Source organism: Panthera onca, chromosome B1, assembly GCF_046562875.1.
Source record: "Panthera onca isolate mPanOnc1 chromosome B1, mPanOnc1 haplotype 2, whole genome shotgun sequence".
Lineage (NCBI taxonomy): Eukaryota > Metazoa > Chordata > Mammalia > Carnivora > Felidae > Panthera > Panthera onca.
This window is the reverse complement of record NC_138342.1, coordinates 85738815-85759521: the sequence shown is the minus strand read 5'-3', so window position 1 is coordinate 85759521 and position 20707 is coordinate 85738815. Positions and strand designations below refer to the sequence as shown.

The following is a 20707-nucleotide window of genomic DNA, read 5'->3' as shown; positions in this document are numbered from 1 at the left end:
TAATAGTTCCTAAATCTTCCCATGCTGTATTTCTACTACCATGCTTGAGTTCAATCTATAATAATTTCTTGCATGAAATATTGCCCTGACCACCTAACTGGTATCCTGCAACCTCATTTGCCTTCCTCTAATTAATTTTCTACAGAACAGCCAGAATGTTCTTTTCAGACAAAAATCATTACAGCACTCCCTTCTTAAAACTCTTCAACAGCTTCTCATTGCCTTTAGGCTAAAGTAATGGGTCTTACTTCTGTCTGGCTCATGCCCACTTCTCCAGTTTTCTCTCTGTCTCTTCCCATCATTCCCTCTTCATCTCCTGCAATGTACCATAGTTTCTTGCACCTCAAGGCTTTTGTACATGCTATTCCTTCTGAAAAGGATGCTTTTACTTCCTTCTCCCTTAAACACACTGGACAAATGGTACTTACCCTTCAGATCACCATGTAAAAGTCACTATTATTCAGGGAAACTTGTTCTGACACCCCCACCCCCGCCATTATACTGTCCCCTGTCGACGTCTTTTGCATTTGTGATTGTTTATTCAATACCTGAGTTTCCTGCTATACTGTGAGCACTGTAAACAGAAGGACTGTCTGTTTTGTGTACTGATGTACTTCCAGCCTGAAACAAAGAAGGCAGTTCACAAACATTTTTTGAATAAGTGAAAACTTTTATTTGGAGAAGTTGTATGAATAGGAGTGATTTGTAGCCCTTGGTGGGGAAAATAGTCTGCCTTATAAGATGTTGAATATTTTTGCCCTCCTCCTTATTCCTGTCTCTAAGAAAGGAATTGTGTACCTGAATGAACTTATAAACTCTTCAGTAAATAACCCCAAGATGATTTTCATTCCAAACATGAGAATCTGATACAAATGTGGATGCTATGAAGTAGTTTTAATTCTTTGTCTCTGTAGTGGAAACTAATTTATCTCTCTCTTAGATAAATACAGATCTTATGAAATAATACTTTTTTTTTTTTTTTTTTTTTTGGGAGAGAGAGAGGGCGCAAGCCAGGGGGAGAGTGGCAGAGGGGGAGAGAGACAGAGACAGAGACAGAGACAGAGACAGAGAGAGAATCTAAAGAGGCTCAGTGCTGAGCATGGGGCTTGATCCCACTACCTTCAGATCATGACCTGAGCTGAAATCAAGAGTCAGAGTTGGATGTTCAACTGAATGAGCCACCCAGGCGCCCCAGCAAATAATACTTTAAATGAGAACAGTTTGCCAATTCCTCGGGCTCTGTTCTACAAATGTTCCATTCAGAAAAATCTCAGTACTCCCTCTTCCTCTGGTGCTTATTCCTTTTTATTTATTATTATTATTTTTAATTTTTTTACACTTTTTATGTTAAATATAATTTATTGTCAAATTGGTTTCCATACAACACCCAGTGCTCATCCCAACACTGGATGAGGACTTTTTAAAAGCTGAGCTCGGGGCGCCTGGGTGGCTCAGTCGGTTAAGCGTCTGACTTCAGCTCAGGTCATGATCTCGCGGTCTGTGAGTTCGAGCCCCGCGTCGGACTCTGGGCTGATGGCTCAGAGCCTGGAGCCTGTTTCCGATTCTGTGTCTCCCTCTCTCTCTGCCCCTCCCCTGTTCATGCTCTGTCTCTCTCTGTCCCAAAAATAAATAATCGTTAAAAAAAAAAAATTAAAAAAAAAAAAAAAAGCTGAGCTCATAACCTCACATATTTGATTATCTTTATTTTTAAATGTTTCCTCATTTTTTATAGTTATTGCATTTAAATAGAATATTTTTTATGGTATTAAATTTAAATACAATGCTAGGTTCAGAGATATTTTGGAGAAGTTTAAAGAGTGACTAATTGTGTTGCTTCAGTATCATATGCTTTTGAAGAATAAATGTACATAATCAGATTTTATGTTCTTAAAACATTTCTGCCAAATTTAACTATGTTGCATAGGTTCCTATATGAGTTATTGTATTAGTTACCTACTGGTGTATAACAAATTATGCCCAAATTTACCAGCTTAAAATAACATTTTTTATCATAGTTTCTATCAGTCAGGAATCTGAAAGTGACTTAGCTGGGTGCCTCTGGTTCAAGGCCAGTCATGAGGTTACAGTCAAGCCAAGAAAGGACCAGGGCTGTGGTGATCTCATGGCTCTACTAGGTCTGAAGTGTCTGTGCCTAAGTTCACACATGTGGTCATCAGTAGGCCTCAGATTGGCTTCTAAACTCGCCATGTGGGCCTCTCCACTGAGCTGCCTCACAACATGGCAGCTGGCTTCCCTCATGGCTAGGAGAGAGCAACAGTGAGCACCCAAAACAGAAACTGCAGTTTTTTTTATAACTTGGTTTTGGAAACGATGTCACCTCTGCTGTATTCTCTTGGTTGGAAGTGATTCACTAGGTCTAATCCATACTCGAGGAGAGGGGATTGCATAGGGCATGAATACCAGGAGGGAATCATTGTAGGCGATTAAAAAAAATTTTTTTTAACGTTTATTCATTTTTGAGAGACAGAGAGAGACAGAGTGTGAGGGGGGAGGGCCAGAGAGAGACACACACACAGAATCCGAAGTGGGCTCCAGGCCCTGAGCTGTCAGCACAGAGCCCGATGCGGGGCTCAAACTCACAAATTGTGAGACCATGACCTGAGCCGAAGTTGGGCGCTTAACTGACTGCGCCACCGAGCACCCCAATTGTAGGCCATTTTAGATGCTCCATGTGGGACACACACATGTACACACAGTATGGACTTAATTGTATGTCTCCCCTGAGTTTTTATGTTGAAGTCCTAATCCTCAGTGGCTGAAAATCTACCTTGTTTGGAGATAAGGTCTTTAAAGAGGTGATGAAGTTAAAGTGAGACCTTTAGGGTGGGAGATAGTCCAGTATGAATGATGTCCTTGTTTGGAGATAAGATCTTTAAAGAGGTGATGAAGTTAAAGTGAGACCTTTAGGGTGGGAGATAGTCTAGTATGAATGATGTCCTTGTAAGAAGAGGAAATGCATGTGTGTGTGTGTGTGCATGGAAAAAGACTGTGAAAACACAGTGAGAAGGTGACCCTCTGTAAGCCCAGGAGAGAGGCTTCAGAGGAAACCAAAGCTTCCCCCACTTTGATGTTGGATTTGCCAGGCTCTAGAACGGTGGAAGAATAAATTTCTGTTGTTGAAGCCACTGGTCTGTAGTATTTTGTTATGGCCACCCTAGCAAACTAATATGCATGCATATAATATTTTAAAAGAAAAAGCTTTTCACAGTTGTTTAAATGTCATGGTAATTGGAATGCATCTTTTCCCCCCCTGGAAATTACAGGAGCAGAGTTCCTTTAGTTGGGACTGGGGGCCGTCCTTCCCTACCCAGGGCATCTGGAAAGATGTCAGAATCGAAGCCTATAATATTTGTCATCTGAACTTCTTCACATTTTCCCCTATCTACGGTAAGCTAAGAGATGTGCTTTCTTGTTTGTCTTTTTTGAGCCTCCTTTATGTTATAAGAATTGGGTTTATAATCTGAAGATATAGATATACTTTCCAGAAATTCATTTAAAAAGAATTGGGGGGCACATTAAATTTCTATGTGTGAAAAATATACACAGACTGTTATTTGTCATGAAAATTTACAGTATAAAGCAGGAAGGAGGTAGATAGATACTTTTAAACATATTTTGAAAAGAAGATGAGAGAAAGCCAGAGTAGCTCTGGGTTTTTCTGAGCTAAGTGTTCCTTCTAAAAGGCCTGCTGTTTTGTGCTCCTCCCTGCGGCCTCTGTCCCCGCTTTGAGAACTTCACTGTGCTGAGGTCTTGATTTGCTTTGATCACTGCGCGTTTTCTCCTCTGAAGGCCATGCCACACTAGCCTTGTTAAGAGTTGAAAATAAACCGGTATGCACACAGAGCATACAGAAAATTTTGTAAGATAAAGAATACTACTTTCTCAGCCAAAGGAATGATTCCCAAGACGGGAGCACTGAATAAACTGTCAGAAATTTCACTGAGGTCCACGAATCCATGAAAAGCCGGTCAGATATTTTTGTTGAAGTGTTTGCCCAGCACTGTGTTTGTTTGTTTGTTTAGAAAGGAACTAGAGTTAGTATACTAGTGCCTGCACATTGGTGGAGATAAGGGAGGGAAGATATGAACAGTTACACCAAACAAGACTGTGTAATAACCTTGTGGGGTGGGACGCTGGTAGTTCAGAAGATCAAAGATCAGTGAGGACTTGAGAAGTCAGGGAAATCGGTGAAGGGGGAACTTGAGTGATACCTTGCGAGGCTCGGTCCAGTTACGTGCAGGCCTAACTGGATGGAATCAGCAAGCAAGAATGTGGCGGTGTGTCCGTGTAAGAGTCCTGGTGACCTGACATTGCTGTTCCATCCAGCCAAATCAGTCTTGTAAAGGCGGAAGACAAAAAAAAAAAAGCAAATCAGAGATGGTTGATAATTGAGGTTGTTAGGTGCTGCTGGCATTTTTAAATGTTAAAAAGGCATGAAAAGCGGGGCGCCTGGGTGGCTCAGTCGGTTGAGCGTCTGACTTCAGCCCAGGTCACGATCTCGCGGTCTGTGAGTTCGAGCCCCGCGTCGGGCTCTGGGCTGACAGCTCAGAGCCTGGAGCCTGTTTCGGATTCTGTGTCTCCCTCTCTCTGACCCTCCCCCGTTCATGCTCTGTCTCTCTCTGTCCCAAAAGTAAATAAACGTTAAAAAAAAAAATTTGAAAAAAAGGCAAGAAAAGATGCAGTTTAAATTGCGTGTGCAAATGTGGCTGCCCACAGCTCTCTAGTTTAGTGCTTCTAAAGTATTAGAGGTATGACTTGAACTGAGTTCTGCTACTAAAATCAAAGGATGGTTCATTCTTCCCCATCCCCACCAATATTTTTTTCTCAGGTATATAATAAAATCCAGTGTGAGGAGAGGTCTGATTTCGCAAGAAGTTATTTATTTCATTGTTTTGAAGCTTAATCGGTGTTTTGGGTGGTTTGCAAGAAGTGCTATGAATACTAAATACCCTGATATCTGAAAACATTTGAATAACACTGCTCTAGTTTAATTTAAAATTTTGAATATGAAGCTAAACATTTCTTCCTGAGTATGAGTCATTAGAGTTCAGTTTATTAGTCACTAGCGACTGGGTGAATTTCGTCTGGATTAAATCAACTTAAATGAGGTTTAAAATTTAATTTAGATTCAGTGTAATCAATTCCCCGTGTTAACGACATTTTTCCTATTTTGTGACTGCAGTATATTTTATACTTAACATATAGAAAAATGTTTCCTGTTCATAGGATATGCCCTGTGCATATCAGGCAGTAATTCTTATATTTCTGATTAATTTTATAGACTTCAATTTGGTTATTTGATGTAATAAAGACAATTGAAGCATAAACACGTAAAAGTGAGGTGAAGAACTTCCTTTAGGAATTTTTTCCAGAATTTTTTTTTTTCAATTTTTCTTTGAAAGACAGCAATCATCCCTGAAATCAATAGATATTTAAAAGTTGAAAAATAATGGGACGCCTGGGTGGCTCTGTTGGTTAAGTGTCTGACTTCGGCTCAGGTCATGATTTCATGGTTCGTTTGTGAGTTTGAACCCCATATGGGGCTCTCTGCTGTCATTGCAGAGCCTGCCTGGGATCCTCTGTCCTCTTTCTGCCCTCCCGCCCCCCCCCCCCCATCATGCACACACACTTTCTCTCTCTCAAAATAAAAAACACGTTTAAAAAAAGAGAAAGTTGGAAAATAATAAAGAGAATAAGCTAATATTTTTATGCATTCATTTGGTACATAATTTGAGGCAGGCATTGTGAGAGGCACTAAAAGTTTTTTATTTATTTATTTTTAATTTTTTAATGTTTTATTTTTGAGAGAGAGACAGACAGAGTACGAGCGGGGAGGGGCAGAGAGAGAGGGAGACAGAATCTGAAGCAGGCTCCGGGCTCTGGGCTGTCAGCACAGAGCCTGAGGAGGGGCTCAAACTCACGGACTGTGAGATCATGACCTGAACTGAAGTCGGACGCTTAACCGACTGAGCCACCGAGGCGCCCCAAGTTTTCTTAAAAGGATTAGTTTGTAGTTAAAACCAGATACATGTATTTTTTTCTTTAAAATCACATCTGTTAATTTTTAAAATTTAAGCATGAAATGAGGTTGGTCAGAACCAAAGCAAACAGTGGCTATCTCTGGGTAATAGTGCTACACACAGTTTGTATTTTATTCTTCTGCTCAACTGTCTTTTCCAGATTTCTATGCTGAGCTTATATTGTTTCTGTAGTAAGGGAAGAAAGCAGTTAAAAGACTCTATTTAGTAATTTCAGCCAACTCATTAGGAAACGCTAAACGAATTTGACTGTGTGGCACTTTCTGCTTTCTCCCTGCTGAGGCTACAAAAAGATCACCTTTTTGCTTCTCCAAATGTTCAAATTATTTCTGAATTTAAAATTGGTGAGTTTACCACTGAAGAGCAAATGACCAACCACACTCCCCAGTTTAACTGTGTGCAGAAAAAAGGCTCTTTGATTTTTTGAAAATTAACTTGAAATTCTTGTGACTTAACTTTATGTATATAATAAATGTATTGTTATATATATATCTTTTCCTTCTCTGCATTCTCAGTCCTTATGATGGAGGTTTCTAAACTTTTCATTTTTCAGTATTCTGTAGTCATTTGTTTGATTTTGCTCTAACCTCAGCTTCCTCAATGATTTTCACATATTCTTAATCTTTAAGATAGTAAGAACAAATTTATATTTGAAAAAAATACTGAGGTCAAAGGAAAGCAAGAATTACTCCTGTTATATCTTAACTCTTGCCAGTTGTCTAGATATTTAGAGATACCAATTCATTGATGTGACTTTCTTTGAAACCTTATTAGAAAATATTTATTTGAATAATTCCTCCTTAGCCCTGAAATATTCTAATTCAGGTTTTATTATTTTTTTATCATTAAAAAAGATTTTTTTCAATGTTTATTTATTTTTTTGAGAAAGAGAGAGGCAGAGTGTGAGCAGGGGAGGGGCAGAGAGAGAGAGAGGGAGACACAGAATCAGAAGCAGGCTCCAGGCTCTGAGCTGTCAGCACGGAGCCCAATGTGGGGCTCGAACCCATGAGCTATAAGATCATGACCTGAGCTGAAGTCGGCCGCTCAACCACTGAGCTGCCCAGGAGCCCCTCTAGCTCAGGTTTTAAATAGCAGTAGCTGTTCTAGGCACCCACATTTTCAGTGTTCCGGACGGTGAAAGACTGACTCTGGTACAGAAAAGAGAAACTCAGATGTTTTTTACTGGGTGTAGAAACCCAGCAAGATTCTCCTGTTCTTTTCTCTAGGGAAGGGGTGGAAGAATGCCCTGCTGGGGGAGGGGAGGGGAAAGTCTGGCTGGACCTGGGTTTCCAAGGGGTGTGGGAAGGAGAGTTAGGGAGAAGATAGCTGGTAGGGGTGGATGCCCCAATTCCAAAGATTAGGACATTTATAAGCGAATGATGTGGCCCAAACTGCAGGCCCTGCGTGGCAGCGGTGGGTGCTGGTGGTGGTGTCTGTGAGAGAGACACAGAGACAAAGTGAGAGAGGGGGAGAGAAAGAGATACATATATTCATTTGTTGATCATCTTCTCCATGCTAGGTCTTTCATATATGTAATCATATTTGTAATATTTGTGAATTGTTCCCATTATGCCCCAGAATTTATTAGGCAAGGATGATCGTCTGGTCTTACGAGCTTTTCATAAGCTTACTTACACACATTAAGTCCAAATTATATAAGTGTGTTCTGGTGAAATGCAACATTGTTTAATCTTTCATTACCACAGTCAGAAAAAAAAAAAACAAACAAACAGCACAGAGGTGTTTTCAGTATGTGAACCCTCCTCTTGAGCTGAGGTGAGCTGTACATCTTTGACCTGTATGTAGGGGGTTCCATCCTACCCAGAAATACTGCCATCTCCCACCCTATCCAAATTTACTTGCTGCCTCAGCCTAAAGCACCCACTCCTGCCAACTCAGAAACCTAGCCTGTGAGTTGGAGAGGTGAGTTTAGCTTTCGGTTTGACCTCGGCCTGCCCAGCAGAAGCCTGTGTTGAAGGTCATTGCAGCCCTTTGCCTATAGTGAATATAATATTGCAATAAAGCAAAGATTTGTCAATCTTGGTTAATGCAATCTTTTTGAATGCATTCATTTTGCATCACTTTCTCATTCATCTTTGAATTACTTTATTCATCAAATAACAGCATTTACCCTTGAAAATATCTTTATGGGTAGGTAGGTTGCTTGAATGATCTCTCCTGTGATTAGCTACCTTGTTGCCTGAGTAGATTTTTTTTGCCCTGGAATTTACCAATTTATCCTTGTTTGGGGGAGATTTTGCTTTGCGTCTCTTTTGCTTTAGTTTCCTCTTTGAGGATTTTGTCCTGCTGAGTAAGCAAGGAGATCTTGCTGCTTGGTAAAGAAGGGGAAGACAGCTGTTGTAACTAACTGTGAGCCTGCCTTTCTGGCTAATGCAAGCTGTTCGCTCTTTGAAAAGCAGCTGCGGAAGGCTGTCCTATAATCCTAGCAGGAACACAGGAAAATATCCTATGTTTGAATTTAAATATTCGGCGGCTTGGTCATTTCAGCTTGTTGTCATTACTGTTTCTTCACTGCAGCTTTTCATCACCTATTAAAGATGTAAGGAGCAAGCGGGCAGAAGGAGGAGCTGTTAGATGCTCAGCAGGGTGAAGCTAATCAAGGCAGCTATCTTTGAATAGCTTTTTCCCCCCAATGAGATGAAGCATCGTTTTTCATCTTACATAAGCAACCTGTCATCCTTTGCAGATCCTTCCCATGCTGACCCGAATGTTCTCCCACTTCATTGCTAGTTCTTAACCCCCCAGATGCCATCGTGTGTTCCTAACCATGACCTTTGGATATATTTTGTTCCTCTAAGTAGGTTTACCATCTTGCATTTTTTGGTTGGGGTGTAATTTATAGGGCCTGTCAAGGTTTACAGACAGTACATAATTCAAGAAATATACTTCTACTGTTTGATGCTCCCATAACTGTTGTTATGCTTTTATGAGATAGTTTAGGTTACAAAGATGGTATTTTGACAAATGAAGAAACTGTGGCAACATGTAATTATGAATTAGGAGAGGGTCAGACACATTCTCTATGTTTGTAGATTTCAGTGTTCTTTTTCACAGACCCTTTTTTTATTAAGAGGCTAACATTTTAATGTTACATTCTCCCCCAAATGCTTTGTTTCATATTGAATGTACCTTATATCTCGACTTAAGATTCTGAAAGGCCTTTGCTTTGTTTTTTTATCATTTTATTTTATTTTCTTCATTATGATAAGTGTACTCTTTAATCCCCATCACCTATTTCACATATCCCCCCACCCACCTCCCCTCTGGTAGCCATCAGTTTGTTCTTTATAGTTAAGAGTCTGTTTTTTGGTTTGTCTCTCTCTCTCTCTCTCTCTCTTTTTTCCTTTGCTCGCTTGTTATGTTTCTTAAATTCCACATATGAGTAAGATCATATGGTATTTGTCTTTTTCTGCCTGACTTATTGTGCCTAGCTCCATCCATGTTGTTGCAGTTGGCAAGATTTCATTCTTTTTATGGCTGAGTAATATTCCAGTGTGTGTGTGTGTGTGTGTGTGAGAGAGAGAGAAAGAGAGAGAGAGAGAAAGAAAGAGAGAGAGAGACCACCTTTTCTTTATTCATCTGTCGATGGACACTTGAGCTGCTTCCATAGTTTGGCTGTTGTAAATAATGCTGCTATAAACATAGGGGTGCTTGTATCCTTTGAATTAGTGTTTTTGTATTTTTTGGGTAAATACCCAGTAGTGTGATTCCTGGATCATAAAAGTACTTTTGCTTTTGGTTTTCCTCATTGCTCATATACAGATTTCAATCTGTGCGTGCCTGCTAGTGTCTTTCTCTTTGGCAGGTGTTTCTGTGAGAGATGTATGCAAGGTGGAGAACATTATACTAGGAAACATGGGCCCTCTATTTGTCCTTTGGCTCTGGGGCTTTTGAGCTAGGTTCTACAGGTCTCAGGAACCTCATCTACAAAGTGATGAGGAGATTGCCAAGTTTCTTCTGCCTTTAACATTCCATGGTTCTTTTTCTGTGATTTGTAAGTTATGGCAGTAATTACAACCAAGTGAGGGTATAAGTATGGAAGAATTCAGTTTTTCTTGAAGCTAGACATATGACTACATAAAGACATTGATACTTGCAGCTTAATTATAATCAGTTAAAGTTTAGGATATGGTTTTAGAATCTTTTTGGTAGTTGTGTACGCACTTGAATTAAAATAACTCAGCTATCTCTTATTTTTCTTTTTTTAAAAATGTTTTAATGTTCATTTATTTTTGAGAGAGAGAAACAAAGCATGAATGGGGAAGGGCAGAGAGACAGAGAGGGAGACACAGAATCTGAAGCAAGCTCCAGGCTTTGAGCTGTCAGCACAGAGCCCCATGTGGGGCTCAAACTCGGGAACGAGGAGATCATGACCTAGGCTGAAGTTGGACCCTCAGCCAACTGAGCCACCCAGGCGCCCCAGCTATGTCTTATTTTTCTACTTCCATGTCGTGTTATACTTCTTTTTCCCTCTTAGACAACTGTGAATAAAGCTGTTTTCTTGCTTTTTTTTTTAAAAAAAAGATGCTATTTTTAAGTAATCTCTACACCCAACAGGGGCTTGAATTCACAACGCTGAGATCCAGAGTTGCACGCTCTATTGACTGAGCCAGCCAGGCAACCCAAGCTGTCTTCTTTTTTTTCTGACCACATCTTGACAAAGAAGTAGACCATATAGGAATATAAAAGGGGCTGGCATATTTTAGAGAATTTTAAGGTTAACGTATTGGCCACATTTACACAAATTGGAGTTGTCTTGAAGGTTGTTTGCATGAAGAAGCAGCACACATCATTCTGGGTGTGTAGCTGCCTATGCTTTGTACAATTTCTACCCAAATCAGACTCATGTTTGTTTTTTTTTTATTAAAAATTTTTTTTAAATGTTTATTTTTGAGAGAGAGAGAGAGAGAGAGAGACAGAACACAAATGGGGGAGGGGCAGAGAGAGAGGGAGACAGAGAATCGGAAGCAGGCTCAAGGCTCTGAGCTGTCAGCACAGAGCCTGACGCAGGGCTCGAACCTGAACCATGAGCTCAAGACCAAGCTGAAGTCAGCTGCTTAACTGACTGAGCCACCCACATGCCCTGTTTGTTTGTTTGTTTGTTTGTTTTTAAAGAGGCCTCCCCGGGGGCGCCTGGGTGGCTCAGTCAGTTAAGCGTCTGACCCTTGGTTTCTGCTCAGGTCGTGATCTCATGGTTTGTGAGATTGAGCCCTGCATTGGCTCTGTGTGCTGACAGCATGGAGCCTGCTTGGGATTCTCTCTCTGTCCCGCTTTCTCTGCCCCTCCCCTGCTCATTCTCTCTCTCTCTCTCTCTCTCTCTCAAAATAAATAAATAAACTTACAATAAAAAGGTAAAGAGACCTCGCTGAATCAGCTTTGGAAAAATTTGAAAATGAGGCAGTGGCCAGAACCACACTGCCTGCCATCCTCTGGGTTGCTGCCTGATTGAGGTTACATGGAACACACCCTAGACTGCAGTCTCTTCTTCAGGGAGCAGGACATCAGCGAGGGCATCACTGAGTCTTTAGGCCTGGGAAGGCCTCAAGTTGTAGAGAAAACAGGTCAGTCTTGCCTGTCTACCCTGTTTTAATAGAATTCCCCTATCGTTTGGGCACAGAGTTGATTCGTCAGGATGAGGAGAGGATATACAACTGACTTGGTGTGATAGGGAAGGAGACCTGATTTGGAGGCAGTTAATAGTTTTTCTTCTTAACTGTCCCCATCCCGGTACTTTCCGTTTTTGGAATTATTTGCATTCCACTTCAGGAGAGCTGGGGAGTCATAGGCATCGTTCGGCATTTTTTTAGTCTCCTTCTTTTGTTGATTTTTGTTTTACTTTTTATTTTATTTTTTGATTGGAGTATAGTTGACACACATGTTACATTATTTTTACGTGTACAGCATTGTGATTCAGTAAGTCTATATGTTATGCTATGCTCCCCACAAGTGTGGCTGCCATCTGCCACTATTCCACACTATTACGGTACTATTGACCATATTTCCCATGCCGTACCTTTTCTCCTGTGACTTACTCATTTTATGATGGGAAGCCTGTATCTCCCACTCCCCTTTATCCACTTTGCAACCCCCCCTACGAACCCCTGCCTCTGGGAACCATCAGTTTGTACTCTGTATTTATGTATCTGTTTTTGCCTTTTGTTTTGTGTTTTAGATTCCACATATAAATGAAGTCATACAGTATTTGTTTTGCTCTGTCTGATTCATTTCACTTAGCATGGTGCCCACCAGGTCCATTCTTTTTTGTGGCTGAGTAGTATTCCATTATACACACATACATACAATGTCTTCTTTGTCTATTCATCCATCAGTGGACATTTAGATTGCTCCCATATCTTGGCTGTTGTAAACAATGCTGCAGTAAACATAGGGTGCATATATCTTTTCAAATTAGTGATTTTGTCTTCTTTGGGTAAATACCCAGTAGTGGAATTATTGGATCTTATGGTATTTATATTTTCAACTGTTTGAGGAAACTCCATACAGTTTTCCACAGTGGCTTTACCAGTTTACATTCCCACCAACAGTGCACAAGGTTCCTTTTTGTCTACATCCTCACCAACACTTGTTATTTCTTGTCTTTTTGATTCTAGCCATTCTGACAGGTGTGAGATGATACCTCATTGTGTTTTATTTGCATTTCCATGGTGATGAGTGATGTTGACCATCTTTTCATGTGCCCATTGGCCATCTGTATGTCTTTTTTTGAAAAATGTCTGTTTGGGTCCTCTGCTTGTTTTTAATTAGATTCTTTCTTCTTTTTTGGTGTTGAGTTGTATATGTTCTTTATATATTTTGGATATTGACCCCTGATAGGAGATTTCATTTGTGAATATCTTTTCACATTCAGTAGCTTGCTTTTTTATTTTTGTGCAAAAGCTTTTTATTTTTATTTATTTTTCCAAGTTTTTATTTAAGTATTAGTTAACATGTAGTGTAATATTAATTTCAGGAGTATTATTTAGTGATTTATCACTTACATGTAATACCCAGTGCTCATCACCCACTTAGCCCATCCCCCACCCACCTCCCCTCCAGCCCTCCAGCAGCCTTCAGTTTGATCTCTATAGTTAGTGTCTTGGGGTGTCTGGGTGGCTCAGTCAGCTAAGCGTCCAGCTCCTGATTTTGACTCAGGTCAGGATCTCAGGGTTGTGGAATTGAGCCCTGCATCTGGCTCTGCACTGAGTGTGGAGCCTCCTTGGGATTCTCTCTCCCCCTCTCTTTCTGCCCTCCCCCCAAAATAAATAAATAAACACTAAAAAAAGGAAGAGTCTCTTATGGTTTGTCTCCCTCTCATTTTTTTCCTTTCACCTATGTTCATCTGTTTTGTTTCTTAAATTCCACATATGAGTGAAATCATATGGTATTTGTCTTTCTTTGACTGACTTATTTTGCTTAGCATAATTTACTCTAGCTCCATCCACATTGTTTCAGATGGGAAGATTTCATTCTTTTTGATAGCTAAGTAATATTCCATTGTACATATATGTGTATGACTGAGCCACCCAAGTGCCCCTAAAAATGGGTCTTAGTTTATAAAAGGGAGCTCCCCTTAACTAGAAAATTTCTAGAAACTAGAAACAGGATTATATATTTTTAAAGTAGCAAGTAGGGGCACCTCGGTGGCTCAGTTAGTTAAGTGTCTGACTTTGGCTTAGGTCATGATCTCACATTTCGGGGGTGCAGCCCCCGTGTCGGGCTCTATGCTGAAAGTTCAGAGCCTGGAGCCTGCTCTCCTGGAGCCTGGATTCTGTGTCTTCCTCTCTCTCTGCCTGTCCCCTGATTGAACCCTGTCTCTCACTCTCAAAATCAAATAAACATTAAAAAAAAAAAGTTTGTTTTTTTAAAAAAAAATTTTTTTTAACGTTTATTTATTTTTGAGACAGAGAGAGACAGAGCATGAACAGGGGAGGGGCAGAGAGAGAAGGAGACACAGAATCTGAAACAGGCTCCAGGCTCTGAGCTGTCAGCACAGAGCCCAACGCGGGGCTTGAACTCACGGACCGTGAGATCATGACCTGAGCCGAAGTCGGACGCTTAACTGACTGAGCTACCCAGGTGCCCCAAAAAGTTTTTTTTTTTAAAGTAGCAAGTAAAAAGAAGTGACCAGGTAATACCAGGAAAATTAATGATGATTTAAGACTCTACATGTGCTTTGTGAAACTAAATTACTTAAATTCTCCAGGGCTTCTGGAAGGAAAGGTTGTATTCCATTTGTAAGAAGAGGAGAGGGCAAAATATGTTAGTATAGTGTATCTGCTGATAACACGATAGGCTTGTAAGTCTTCATATTGGGTTTTTACATTCTGCAGCCTTAGTTTTTTCAGTTAGTGGCACCTAAGGAACTTAACTAGATGAGCCCCAGAGAACTGATGATTTACTTTAGAGCTTTCTGTGTTAGAAGCAATAGAGACTGCCAGTAACCTTTGGGAATTACACTATTTGTCTTCCTGTCAGAGGCCCTTACAAGCAGCTGATTTTCTACTGAACAGGAAGTAATAGGAAATGTCCAAGGAGTCAGCTCAAACTTGGTGGTTATTAGTTGGTAGGAGGTACCCAGAGGGCAGAACTAAAATCTTCAGGTGGAAATTAAAGAAAAGGGGATTTCAAATCAATGTGAAGAATGACTTTACAATAGTCAAGGCTAGCAAAAGGGAAGGCTATTTTGTGAGGCACAGGCTTTTTTTTTTTTTTTTTTTCATTACAGATATTAGATTAGAATAGTCTTTTGGGGGAAGTATTTTAGGTGAACTTTTTCTGTAAAGATTCAGATAGTAAACGTTGTAGTCTTTTGGGGGGCCAAATGTCTTTGTTGTAACTACTTAACTCAGCCATTGTAGTGCAAAGGCAACAGAAGACAACATGTACACAAATGAGCGTGGCTATTGTCATAGCCTGCTTGGCCTGTCTTAACAAAATACCATAGACTGGGTGGCCTCAACAAGACATTGAAAGCTGGGAAAGCAAAGATCAAGGTGCTGGCTGGTGGGTTTGTAGCGATGGCTCTCTTCCTGGTTTGTGTCCTCACATGATTGGGGTGCTGGAAAGAAAGAAAAGGAAGGAAGGAGGGAACGAAGGAACGAAGGAACGAAGGAAGGAAAACGAAGGAAGGAAGGGAGGGAGGAAGAGAAAGAGGGAGGAAGGAAGGAAGGAAGGAGAGATGGAGGGAGGACAAGAAGGAGGTAGATCTTTTTCTCTTATAAGGCCATAGACCTATCAGATTAGGTCCTCAGCCTTGTGACTTCATTTAACTTAATTACTTCCTAAAGACCTTACCTCCAGATACAATCATATTGGGGGGTTAGGGCTTCCACCTATGAATTTTGGGGAGGTGGGGAACACAATTCAGTCCAATAAAGTTTTATTTATTAAAACAGGAGGTAGGTTATATTTTGCCCAAGGACCAGTTGTTATTTGCCAGCCGGTAGTCTAGAGGGAATCAAACACTAATCAGAAAGTAGACTAGGTGATCTGTCAACATATTTCTAGTTCAAAAGTTTTATGAATCTGTGCTGTTATGGTTAAAGACTCACCAAAAGATATATTTGCTGTCTATCATCACTTGATATCATTAAAATAAATGCTCCCCTATATAATTAAACCTCCTCCCTACTGTAAAAATCTTGAACACCAATAAGACATGGTTTTTGGGGAAATTGTTTGGATATGATTGGCATAACTTAGAGGTTAACTATATAGTCTCTATATAGACTCTCTATATAGACAGTTTCAGACTGTCTGGGTTCATATCCAAGCTCTGCAGCTTACTAGCTGTGTGACCTTGGGCAAGTTACTTAAGTCCTCTGTGCTTCAGTTTTCTCATTTATACAATGATTATAATAACAGAGTTTACCTTATAGCAGTGTTGTGATGTTTAAATAAGTTAATACATATTGAGAGCATAAAACAGTGCCTAGTTCGTAGGAAGTTCTGGGTCAATGTTATCTATTATTATTTCTTGAAATAAGAGATAGTAAGGGAAGCCAGACGGAATACGATGGGGAGGTCATGTAGTTGTCAAAGATTTAGGGATATTTTAGAAAATCAATACATTCAGATAAGATTGTAGTGTGTGGTTCTGTTTAAAAACAATAAAGGTGCTGTAAAGGGAAAATTGAGAGACTTCATATGTTCTTGGTCGGAGAAAAGTATCTTTAACAAATAAGCGTGGTTGTCTTGATATATTTTACTGTATCTTAGAAAAACTTGGAGGCTGTGGGTGTGTAAACTACAGAATTGGCTGGATCAGAACAAATTAATTCAGGGCTCATTGAGTAATGTTCCTAAGAATGAATCATTTAATAAGTAAGAATAGTTCTTAAGTCCAGGATTAGTTTTACTTCTGTGCACATCCAACCCCTCTGTACTTTAGGCTGATATGAGATGCAGATGATGAGATGTGGTATGACCATCTTTACAATAGGTCTGGTGTGGTTGTACATTTGTAAAGAATGTCAGTTATAAAGTCTTTGGTCATTGATCAGCATACATGTTTTTTCTTCATTTGTGGCAGAGCCATGATTATCGAACCCTCCTCCTTATTTGTGGGAGAAGGGTCTCTAAGATATTTCTCAGCTGATAACCTTTTCCTGGCCCTTTTTCACAGAGGAAAACGGAAGCCCTCAAGCAGGAACTTCTTCAGTCTCTTGCCATAGATCATAGAAAGCTAATTGCATCTGTACCAGTCATGTCCTGCCTTTCTGTGGCAGGAAGGAATGAGAACTTTCGTTGGTGGCTCTGACAGCCTGCCTATCCAGCCTTTTTGGATACTTCATCCCTGGTGTCTCCTGTGTAACCTAAAAAATATGGGTCTGCTTTTCTACTTTGCTCTCGCCCAAACCCTGCTTTGGCATACTGTCTTATTTTAAAATGCACAGATTCAATTCTGGAGACATTAAACAATGTGAATTTAATGGATGATAGAGGAAGGTGTTATATTGCACATAATATAACATGCTACTTCTAAACCTCCTGAAACATTCTAACCCATTCTCAAACTCCACTCCCTAAGTCTCATTCCTCAGGGCAGCTGTCTCATCTTTTCTCCCCATGACCTTCCTTTTCAGCCTTGCTACCTTTTCTTTTTCTTTTCCTCGTCTCCATTCCAAGATTTTCCAAGTGGCACTTTCAATCCCTTTTGCACAGATAGAAATTTCATGTCTCTCTGCTTCTTCCATTTTTATCCTGCTGTATCATTGTCATTTTTTAAAAAGATTTTTTTAAATGTTTTATTTATTTTGGAAAGAGAGAGAGACAGAGTGTGAGCAAGGGAGAGGCAGAGAGAGAGGGAGACACAGAATCTGAAGCAGGCTCCAGGCTCTGAGCTGTCAGCACAGAGCCGGACAGGGGGTTCGAACTCACAAACTGTGAGATCATGACCTGAGCTGAAGTCCCGCGCTTAACCGGCTGAGTGACCCAGGCGCCCCTCATTGTAATTAAAAAAAAAAAAATTTTTTTTTAACGTTTATTTATTTTTGAGACAGAGAGAGACAGAGCATGAACGGGGGAGGGTCAGAGAGAGAGGGAGGCACAGAATGTGAAACAGGCTCCAGGCTCTGAGCAGTCAGCACAGAGCCCGACGCGGGGCTGGAACTCACGGACCATGAGATCGTGACCTGAGCCGAAGTCGGATGCTCAACCGACTGAGCCACCCAGGCGCCCCATGTAATTTTTTTAAAATGCAGATCTGATAGTGTTACCCTTTTGGATGAAAAATCTCCAGTAGGTCCTCATTGATCTAGGGTGAAGTTCCCAAACTCCTCACACGACCCAGCATGAGCTGGACCCTGCTTACTTCCTCAGTCACACTGATCTCCCTTACCAGTTTCATTATTGCTCAAGTTTTTGTTAATGGCATTGTTCTTCCTCACTCATGGCTCTTCACCCTTGCTTCTCATAGTGCCTAGAATACTTGTCATCTGCCTCTGAACTTGACGTACTTCTGGGCTCTGCTACATACTGCTTTTTCACAAAGGCCTTCCCTCACCCTCTATAAGTTAGGTGACCTTTCTTCCTGTGAATGTTTTCTCAGAATAACCTCATATTTCTCCCATCCTGGTATAATCTCACCATTGTACTTGTCTATATCCCATTAGACTCTTAGACATGAAGACATGTCTAAGACATGAAGTCGAAGATATAAAGACCCATTAGACATGAAGTCAGGGGCCATATTTATCCTGGCCACGATTTAATTCTCATCACTTAGCAGAGTACATGGCACATACAAATATTTCTTGATTAAATAACACTTGACCATTGAACAACATGGAGACTAGGGTGCTGACCCCCCTGCACCGTTGAAAATTCACGTGTAACTTTTTTTAAAAGTAATCCCTAAGCCCAATGTGAGGCTTGAACTCACAACCCCGAGATCAAGAGTCACATGCTCTATTGACTGAGCCAGTCAGGAGCCCCAGTGACTCCCCCAGAATTTCACTACCAATAGCCTAGTGTTGGCCAGAAGCCTTACCAATAACATAAAGAGTTGATCAAAACATATTTTGTATATGTATTATATACTGTACTCTTACAATAGTGCCTAACTTTTTTTTTGTATTTCTAAGCTATGTGGTTCAATTATGAGTTTTTTCAAATTGTCACAAATCTCAAAAACATTTTCCAATATATTTATTGAAAAAAATCCTCATATAAGTGGACCCATGCAGTTTAAACCAATGTTGTTCAAGGCTCAACTGTGTATCTCTGTTTTTTCACATTTGGTTAATTCTACTACATCTACGTCTATACCTTATTATATGCCTTAAGAAACTCTGTATTTTTACTTTATAAAAAGGAGCAAACATGTATCAGTCTTAGAAAATTTATGTTATATTTTCATTTGTGATACTCTATTTATAAAGTTTTTTATGACTTATGATTGTAACATTTTTAGAGGTATCTATAAATCTGTAATTTTGGTTATTCTTCAAAATGAATGATGAAAAAAAACCAAAATTGAATGAATGAAAATTAAATGAGAATTTCCACTGAACTTTTTATCATGACAGCATCTGTGGAATGCTTACTAGTTTAGAAGCTGCTTTAGTATTTTCTTCAATGAATCCTAAGGAGTGCAGCAATAATGCTTAGCATATTATTTATATGTATATATATTCATATATATATATATATAAGTGTTATATATATATATATATATATATATATATATATATATATATGTTTCTTTTCTTTTTTTTTCTCTATGTCTTAGATAACCATACCCAGGGGTGGAATCTTGAAATAGAGTCTTCTTTTGATGTTGTCAGCCCAAAGCCAATTTCTGGTCAAGTGATAGTAGCCATTCCTAAACTGCAAACACAGCAGACGTACAGCATTGAACTTCAACCTGGGGAAAGGATTGTTGAGCTATTTGTGAAAATTAATAAGGTGAATGATGGTACTTCCTCAGAACCACTAGATGAAGAGCAATACTGTTCAGAAGAAATGACTAGAAAGAAGGGACTGAGTATGAAAGAAAAATGTACTTTTCCCATTTTTCCTTCACTTTTAACCTCTCATATTTGTGTGTGTGTTATGAGCTAAGGAATGATTTTTCCAAATTTTAAGATTAAGAAAATGGAGAATATGTGATTTGACATCCTTTCCTCTCAAGAAGGCAAGTGTGTTGTGTTTTAACTTTTCTGCACTGTTTGTGGCATCCTGAATCCAAAATACATTCTAAGCATTATATTTAAACACAGTGATTATAATTGGTACTTGTAAATTATTTTGAATATTGGCGCTATTTTACAAACAGAATTTTAATTCTAAACTCATGATCTTTCACCAGTAAAAGTGGGCTGTTTTTTTTCCTTTTCTTTTTCCTTTTGTTATTACTGGAATTGATCATTGTGAACCGAATAGGATGGAGTAAATCAGCATTCAGTTACTGTTTGGATACAGTAAGAACTCAAAACAGTTTCTAGTTCTGGGCTTAAAAGGAGAGTCAACCTCAAAGTCCGGTTCTAAATGTTAAGAATACAAAATAAAATAAGCTTCAGTATTAGAAATGAAAAGAATTGTTTTTCTGATAACCCATGTTATTCTGTTATTTCCTTTCCCTTTTGGTATATTAATCCATGACTAAACACCTAGCACGTTGATTTTTTTTAATTTTTTAAAAATGTTTATTTATTTTTGAGAGAGAGAGCGTGAGCGGGGAAGGGGCAGAGAGAGAGGGAGACAAGAATCTGAAGCAGGCTTCAGGCTCTGAGCTGTCAGTACAGAGCCTGACATGGGGCTTGAACTCATGAACTCTGAGTTCATGACCTGAGCCGAAGTTGGACACTTAACTGATTGAGCCACAAAGGCGCCCCTAGCCTGTTGATTTTTAAGTATTATCTATGGGTTGGTATAATTTGGCATAACGTAGAACCTAGAATTTCTGTGCTTGACTCTATGATACATTGATATAATGTTCTGAATGACTATATTATTTTACTGAAAATATGCCACAGATTACTTAGAATGACTTAAATTGTTTCTTGAAAGAATGCTACTGTAGAAACTTGGTGGCCTCATGGACATGGAAACCAGACTGGATATAATATGACAGTTCTTTTAAAGTTGGATGGAGGCTTAAGTATTGAAAAATCAGCTAAGGTAAG

General features: G+C 39.6%; 1 protein-coding gene across 8 annotated transcripts in view; it reads left to right on the top strand.

The window, feature by feature from the left end:
- The window catches only part of MANBA (mannosidase beta), a 113468-nt gene that overhangs the window by 26493 nt on the left and 66268 nt on the right, over nt 1–20707 (top strand). For all 8 annotated transcript variants that reach the window (XM_078445847.2, XM_078445848.2, XM_078445846.2 and 5 more), the window contains 3 exons: nt 3285–3408; nt 19312–19487; nt 20592–20702. In XM_078445847.2, coding sequence (XP_078301973.2) covers nt 3285–3408; nt 19312–19487; nt 20592–20702 — 411 coding nt within the window. The remainder of the gene's footprint in view (nt 1–3284; nt 3409–19311; nt 19488–20591; nt 20703–20707) is intronic.